The 8,665-nt window shown below is 37.7% G+C and overlaps 2 protein-coding genes across 2 annotated transcripts; both read left to right on the forward strand.

Annotated features, from left to right (window-relative positions):
* Window positions 1-7: 7 nt before the first annotated feature.
* On the forward strand, window positions 8-2,454 carry LOC122066574 (protein trichome birefringence-like 42; the record flags this gene model as incomplete). The annotated part of the gene is made up of 4 exons (XM_042630403.1): window positions 8-82; window positions 327-502; window positions 1,676-1,834; window positions 2,086-2,454. Coding segments are annotated over 4 exons (720 nt in total), but the record flags the coding sequence as incomplete, so codon positions are not given.
* A 4,096-nt stretch (window positions 2,455-6,550) lies between these two features.
* On the forward strand, window positions 6,551-8,663 carry LOC122066579 (protein trichome birefringence-like 38). Its single transcript, XM_042630410.1, has 5 exons — window positions 6,551-6,856; window positions 7,357-7,528; window positions 7,622-7,797; window positions 7,946-8,104; window positions 8,255-8,663. The coding sequence occupies exons 1-5, from the start codon at window positions 6,594-6,596 to the stop codon at window positions 8,553-8,555; spliced, it is 1,071 nt and encodes a 356-aa protein (XP_042486344.1). The 5' UTR covers window positions 6,551-6,593; the 3' UTR covers window positions 8,556-8,663.
* Window positions 8,664-8,665: the final 2 nt, after the last annotated feature.

Raw genomic sequence — 8,665 nt, forward strand, 5'->3', positions numbered from 1 at the left:
GACATGCATGATTCACTCCTCAGTGCCCCAGGCAAAGTACATAAAAGGGGCAAAAGATGGCGTGTATACATTTACATTTCCGGTGTGTTCTTCATTCTTTACTTTATGAACGATGAATCCCATGCGGGAGTGAATATGGATAGGATTCCTCTTCGTAAAGCCCATGGATCATAGAGTGATCCCATGATTGGGAGGACCTTGAGACATGTGTCTGGATTCTCCTAGGTGTGGAACACTCTATAGTCCATGGGATCTATGGAGAAGATCCAGATCCAGTCAATATAGATTCCAAAAATTATGTCTTATCTTATTTCTTGAATTTCCAGGACTATAACGTATCGGTGAACTTCGATCGCAATGTGTTCCTTGTGGACTTAGTCACTGAAAGTACCGGAAAAATTCTTAAATTGGACTCTATCTCTGGAGGTGATCGATGGAAGAATGCTGATGTGTTAATCTTCAACACATGGCATTGGTGGTTTCACACTGGAAGTCTACAACCGTAAGAATTTGATTGAAATAGTCTCCATATCCATGACATGTTCATGATTTAAACCCAAGGGGATAGCCAAGTTAGCAATGAACCTTTGCCTCAGAAAACGTGTGGTTCTGAGTTTAACTCCTCTTTCTTCCTTGGGGCCACTCACATGGGGTGTTTAGTGTTATTTACTGTTTCAATGAAAGTTGAATGGTTCTCATTCAACTACAATATGACTCGGTTCATGTGGTTGTGGGGTCAGTATAGGCCCGTAGGAATAGTCAAGCTGAAGACTTGACTAACCATCGTTAGCAAAAAAAAATTGTGTTCTTGTTTTGTTCAAGATAGCTATGTTGAGCAAGGAACCAGTCCGATCGATCTATATCAGCCTAAATTGATCCCTTTTTTGTTTTTTTCATATTTTAGTTAACAAAAATTGTGATTTTTTACAATTTCACCTTTATCCGAAAAAATTAGCACAAAAATATGTTGAGATAAGAATAAAAGGAAACCTTCTTTCATTGTTAATTCTCTCAACATATTTTTGGCATTAGATTCTGTTAAGTTTGTCTCGAATTCTTGACCCGTTTTGAAGATTGACCCGATCCGACATACTTTGGTGGCGACCCGAATGGGAAATTTTCTGAGATCTGTGATGGAAGCAGAGGGCTTGGCCCGGAGCCCATCACTGATCTCGTATGGGGGTGCGGGGGCTACGCCCCCGCGGTATGGTTCGACCGGATCGACCGCGACCCGATGGGTCGAACCGCTATTTGGAGTATATATATATAATGTACTGTTGCTTGTTGAGAGTCATTGTATTCTAGGGTTTTCACGAAGCTAGGGTTTCAGGGCGAGTTCTTCCTCGCCGCTGCTAGGGTGTAATCCTTCTTCTGCTGCATAGTGGATCATCTTCTTCTTCGCCCGAGGACGTAGCACACCACCCTGGTGTGTGAACCTCGTTAAATCTCTGTGTCGTACGGATCTATTATCTTTCTTTATTCGTGTTTCTTGGTGTTTGATCTAACAGATTCCAATAAATTCTATTTTCTTTTACAATTTTCTTTCCTTTTAATTTTCTCTGAACATAATTTTGGTATGATATTTGCAAATCAATTTTATTTTTGGCAAGATTCTTCAAATCTTTCCTTTTCGATGACAAAATCAAATCCAATTTAAACGGTTGTTGTATTGCAGATGGAAGTACATTGAAGATGGAGGCAAGCTATACAATGACATGGATCGTATGGTTGCATTTCAGAAAGGATTCACTACATGGTCCAAATGGGTGGACTCCAATATCAACCCAAAAACAACTCAAGTCTATTATCAGGGCATCTCTCCAACCCATTTCAAGTAAGCAACCTTAATATTCTTCAATTAGTAACTGTTCACTAATAATGATTTAGGGTTTGAAGAGGATCATAATGTTCCTCTTTCCAAAGAGACTATTTTTCAACTCAAACCCACATTCACTAGATCACAATAAAGAAACCTTATCATTGAACCGAGATAGACCCTCTAATCATCATACAGGATAATGATTAATCAATTTAAACTCACTAATCTTATTTTTACTTCCATTGGATCATTGTCAAATGATTCAGAGGTGCAGACTGGAACCAAACAAATGGGAGCTGCAAAGGGCAGACAGAGCCAGTAAGTGGGTATGGGTACAAATACCCAAGTGGGCCACTTCCTGGTGAAGCTGTGGTGAAGAATTTGTTGAGAAAGATGTCAACGCCAGTTGATTTGCTTGATGTGACCAATTTATCGCAGTTGAGGAAGGATGGACACCAATCTCTTTACTCCGGTAATGAGGGTGTGGATTGCAGCCATTGGTGTCTTGCTGGTGTTCCTGATACTTGGAACCAATTACTCTTTGTTTCTATGATGCAAAACGGCCTGGGTAATTAAGAAAGATAAATATTGGTTAGTTTACACTAAAATGAATTTTGTTTGATTTTATTTTGGTGAAATAAATTTTGTTTGATGGAATAAATATAATGTGTATGGTGCCACCATTACCAAAGTTGATAAATCTCTTTAGTCTTCAATATATAGAGTCATATTCAACTTGCCATTTTACCAGCATAAATAATAAGAGTGGATTGAGTACTTTACCCGGGAGTGTAGCATACGTTAGTGCTCTTTGGGTCTATCTTTCTTTTCGCACAACAAAATAATGTGTAGCTGTGCTAGCATTCAGCTCCGTATGCCTCTTATCAATGGGATAGGAAATGATTTCTCTACCAAGATAAAATGATAAACAATAAAAGGTGTTACACATATTATATGATAATAATGCGAGTTTGGTCAAACCAGATTATGTGAGGCTACGGAGGAATACATCAACAACTGAAAAATAATTTTAGGAAAAATAAACCTAGAAGATAGTGTGGCAGCACCCTGCCCCTCATGGAAGGTGAAAATCTCGTTCCTCTTGATGCTTCTACTAATGGTCCTATTGGCCCCCACATTGGTGTTGGTACCCACTGCCTTTTAAAGAACCCTCTTCCTTATTTTTATCTTCTTTTCCCCACATTTCACATGTTCACAAGGTTAAACAGCTAAAACCGACCCATTTACTAAACTGTTTTGCAGTTTCGATATAAATGGCTCAGTTCGATTCCAATAAACGGTATCATAGGGAAAATATAATTCAAATTGGATCATATATGACTCAGTCATATGATCCAATTTGTAAATTTGAAATGACTGATTACAAATTGGAGTCATATGAGTCAAATTAGAAATTGGATCGTATGACTGAGTCAAATTACATGTTGGATGATAGGACTAGTTGGAGTAATACGACCACCCAAAATGTTTTGATTACAATACAAAATATTTCAACTTTTCTTAAGAAAACAACAAAATTTATATAAGCTTTAAGGTTACATTTGGTATGCATTCTTAGAATACATTCTTGGTCGATAATACATTCTTAGAATGATTCACTTAACTTCTGAAATTAAAGCCCCTAAATTACTCTTGCCAAAAAAAAAACTCTTAAAATTTAAGAAAAGGTTGTGTGGAACATGTGTCATTAATCATCATCTCTCCTCTCCTTATGAAAAATACCCTTTTGCCCTCACCCTCTCCCTAAACTGTATATTTGATCACTAATGATAACTATGGAAGTCAACCAATCTCAAGGGGATAAGTTGACTAAAGACCTCACAGGGCATGCAGCGGCGATGAGGTGAGCATCTGACGGCCAAGACGACATTGGCACATGCCCCGATGTCGTGCCGGCCATTAAATGCTTGTCACTCCACCGCAACCATGGCAGAGGATTTTTTTTAGGACATGCAGTCGATTGCACACATAAGACAGACTCTCATCATAAGTGAAGGGAATTGTGTTTGATCACTATCCACAAAAGGTGATAAGGTGGTTCGCTACCTAGGAATGCAAGTTGTAACGATTTGATTGGTACTGAGGAAGCCAATTATGGATAGTGAAAATCTAAAGGTAATGAGCTTTTGGTAATGGACATAGGTAAGAGATCCAACCATACCATATAAATGGGTAAGTATTTTCTATTCGAGAACAGCCACTACACACAGACACAGGGATGCACACCCACAAGAGGAGCATAATGATCATTTTGCATCCCCTATCTATGGCAAGACTGTTCTCAAACATAAAACTTTATTCCATTATAAATATTTGTGTATTCTCTTTTTTATCACTAGCACATACTTTGAGTTTATCATCCCTCCTAGGTGGAGAGCTTGTTAAAATTCCATTCTAAATTTTTATCTTGCACCCAATCCACCCCTCTTGGGTTGCTATGTCAGGTCCTACAATTTTCATTTACTTTATAATATTCTCTTGACAATCAATCATGGCTTTAGCATTGGGCCACTCACTCGGGGGTGTTTAGTGTTCTTCATTGCTTTTAATGAAAGTTAAATGGTTCTCATTTAACCATGATATGACCCTATCCATGCAATTGTGGGGTTAGTATGGGCCCGTGGAACTAATCAAGTCGAAGGCCTAGATACCCGTCATTAGCAAAAAAAAATTACGGTTTTAACATTGTTGCTCATTTTAAATCAATGTAGGTCGCAATTGCTTTGGTTAAAATCCAATAAAAGGACTGGCACAATAATCAAGATGCCAAAAGTGCTCAATGCATAATTTTAATAGAACATTTGAACTGAAATAGTTGAAACCCCCGAAGTCTGACTAAGGGTGTTAATTGGTTTGGTATCGGTGTATACCGTATGGTTTGGTTTGATTTATATTTATTTGACTAAAACCAAAATCGTACCATTTACTAAATGGTTACACTTTCTGGAACCGCAACCATTTAATAAACTATTTCAGTTCCGCGGTTTTAAACGATTTTGATCGCAATTTATTCCATACGGTTTCTAAACGGTTAATAATCGATTTGCTAGTTTATTCGCATGCTTAGTAAAATTCGCTTTTGTTGATAAACGCTTCAATCTTATATCAAATTAAATGAGGCATTGAACAAGCAAAGATTTAAGTACATAACTACATAATATGAGTAAATTATTGAATAGACTGTTGGACAACCTCTATGGTCCTTAATTCTTCCCCTAATTGAACCATTTACGTTTTGTTAAAACAACCAAATATTTAATTGTTTTACGGGTTAATTAGATCGGTTTTGACAGTGTCAATTCGGTTTGAAACCAATGGGTTAAATGGTTAAAACCGACCTGACCCATTTAACTAATCGATCTTAAAATTGAAAACAAATTGGACCACTTATTAAACGATTTTGCGATTTTGATATTAATGATTCGGTTCGATTTCGATAAACGGTTTCATAGGGAAAACATAATACAAATTGGATCATATATGACTCAGTCATATGATCCAATTTGTAAATTTGTAATGACTGATGACAAATTGGAGTCATATGAGTCAAAATAGAAACTGGATCATATGACTGGTTGGAGTAATACGACCACTCAAAATGTTTTGATTACAAGACAAAATATTTCAACTTCTCCTAAGAAAACAACAAAATTTATATAAGCTTGAAGGCTACATTTGGTATACATTCTTAGAATGCATTCTTGGTTGATAATATTTTTCAAGAAATCATTCTTAGTCTTTCATCCATGATCTTAAACATGGTACCCATTATTTATTTAACTTATATTTGTCATTTTATATTCTCAATCCTAACATTTCGTTGGTTTCAGGCACTCCGATCCCCCCTCAAAAATCTCAAGTCTAAATCATGATTAAAGTGAATAAACTATACTACTATACTTTGAAAGCATGCAAAATTATATAGTAGATTCTTTGAAATTAAGATTGTGTTTGGAATGATTTCCTAGAAAACATTCAAAAATGCTTACCAAATGCAGCATATATAAATGTTATAAAATGTCATACATCTCATAGGTTCCAATCAAAATAAATTTGGATGATTGATGATAAGAAGGTAAAATACAAATTGGATCATATGACTGAGTTTAGCTTTAAAATTTGATAGATTCTCAATCCAACAGGTATATAAAAAAACTATGTGATTCCTAGGGAAAATGTATTACAAAAGAAAAATAGGAGAAAAGTACCAACAGGATCCAATCCATGAAGCATGCATGGGTCACCAAAACCACTCCAATTTTTCCGAAGCATGTGTATTAAAATACCATCAAATGAGAGAGAGAGAGAGATGAATGAACGGTTTTGTCATGTGAGATTTCTATTCCTAGAACTGAGGGAGAAAAGGATGGAGCGGTTATCCTCAGCTTTTAACTCTAATTAAAATTGCAACATAAATATCTATCTTAAGATTAAATTGATGAAGGAAGGATATGGATACGTGTTTGTAACGCCTGCCTCCCTCTCTCTCTCTCTCTCTCTCTCTCTCTCGCTCTCTCTCTCTCTATACCCAAACCTCACGCAGAGGAGGTGCAACCGTCGAGACTGCGGTTCTAGTCTCCATCGATCACTCTCAAGTCTCAAGTCAATCACAAGTGTTAAACGGATCGAGTAATGCGGACCGCACTTCCTTCTATCTATTTAAACTCTTCTACCTCCACTCATCTTTCTCCATCTCTAACTCTTCTTCATTCACTGGTTTCAGGTTTGAGCATAATTGAGATTGAATTCCCAGATGGGTATCATTAGATATTCTCATCTCCTTGCCATACTACTATCCCTTCTCATATCTTTCATCATCCCTCATCAAGCAAATGGAGAAAAACCCAGATGTAATCTTTTCCAAGGGAGTTGGGTTTTCAATAACCACTCCTATCCTTTCTATTATAACTCAACCTGTCCCTTCATCACTAAAGAGTTCAACTGCGAGTCTAATGGTAGACCTGATCTTCTTTACCTCCATTACGGATGGAAGCCTCATGCTTGCACCTTGCCCAGGTAAGCTCTCTTTCATCAAACTCAAGGAGGTAGTGCAGTTGGTGAGCAACAAACTTGGTATGAACTGTAAACTCGAAAGTCCTTAATTCGATTCCCACTAGGCACACCTTGGGCGACTCACACGGGGTTGTTTAGTGTTTTTCATTGTTTTCAGTGAAAGTTGAATGGTTCTCATTACCCCGGTATCCTCCAATCCATGCAGTTGTGGAGTCAGTATGAGCCAGCGGGACTAGTTAGGCCAAAGGCCTAAATACCCGTCATTAGCAAAAAAAAAAAACTCTCATCCAATTATACTATTCATGATAATACTTTTTTTTTTCTTTCTTTTTTTTTCCTTGTCTTAAGATTGTTTGGGACTTGGGTAGAACTTATCCTCAAAAGCTAGCAAAGGACCGGGTGTCCAAGTCTAACTATAAATGTCTCTATATTGCTATTCACATTCGATATGAGATTAATTCTTTTTGTGTGGAATCTCAATGGAGATGATATTTGTGATACAGGTTCGACGGTCATGATTTCTTACGGAGATATAGAGGCAAAAAAATAATGTTTGTGGGGGACTCTCTAAGTTACAACCAGTGGCAATCTCTCACGTGCATGCTTCATGCTACTGTTCCAAACTCTCCTTACTCATTGGTCCGAAAGGAATCTCTCTCTAACTTCACAATTCCGGTGGGTATAAAAGGAATACATTCTTGATCATATATACCATAAAACTAGTTCATATTTGGTCCTGGTTCTAATTCCCCTACTTTCCTTGTCTAGGATTATGGAATTTCAATTATGCTCTCCCGTAATGCGTTTTTGGTGGACCTTGTGAAAGGAAAAGCTGGCCCGGTTCTGAAAGTCAACTCCATCAAAGGTGGTGATGCATGGAAAGGCTTAGACACTCTGATCTTCAACACCTGGCATTGGTGGACTTACAAGGGTGCTCTCCAAAAGTAAGATCAATTCACGACCTAACTCCAGGTTTAGGGTTCACAAACCCTGGCCTACCATTTGACCCGGCCCACTGACCCAACCAGCTTAGCCTTTTTTATTTTTTATTTTTTTAATATAAAGACTTACCTTATGGTTGATTTATTGCAGATGGAAGTATCTTGAAGCAGGAACAAGAATATTTAGAGATTTTAATCGCTTAGAGGCTTTTGAAATGGGCCTGAAAACTTGGGCTCAGTGGGTGGACACCAATGTAGACCCTTCCAAGACCAAAGTCTTCTTCCAAGGAATTTCTCCTTCCCACTACAGGTATGAAGTACATGGGCCATGACTGGGCCTTTTAACAAATAATTTTAATAGGACCAACACCTGATCATATTCATGGGCCGGCCAGTTGATGGACACCCATTTTTTTTAAATCTCAATCTTAAAATTTACATTCTTTCTCTGTTCAATCAGGGGAAGTGAATGGGGTGAACCAAATGTGAAGAACTGTGCTGGACAAACTCATCCATTAAAGAACTCACACAATCTAACAGGGTTTGCTGAGCCAAGGGCTGTGGTGAGGAGTGTGATAAAGAAAATGAGGAAGCCTGTGTATTTGCTGGACATAACAATGCTTTCACAATTGAGAAAAGATGGACACCCTTCATATTACACTGATGGATCTCGTTCGGGCATGGATTGCACTCACTGGTGTCTTGCAGGTGTTCCTGATACATGGAACCAACTCTTATATGCTGCTCTAATCCAAAAATAAACTACAAATTCTATGGCTGCATTTGGTAACGTTTCTGTTCCAGACGTTCAGTGTCAAAAACGGAAACTTCAGTTTTCTGTGTCAAAATGCCTTTTTTTTTTTTTTTTATT

The sequence above is a fragment of the Macadamia integrifolia genome, unplaced genomic scaffold (genome assembly GCF_013358625.1).
Source record: "Macadamia integrifolia cultivar HAES 741 unplaced genomic scaffold, SCU_Mint_v3 scaffold2472, whole genome shotgun sequence".
NCBI classification, from domain to species: domain Eukaryota; kingdom Viridiplantae; phylum Streptophyta; class Magnoliopsida; order Proteales; family Proteaceae; genus Macadamia; species Macadamia integrifolia.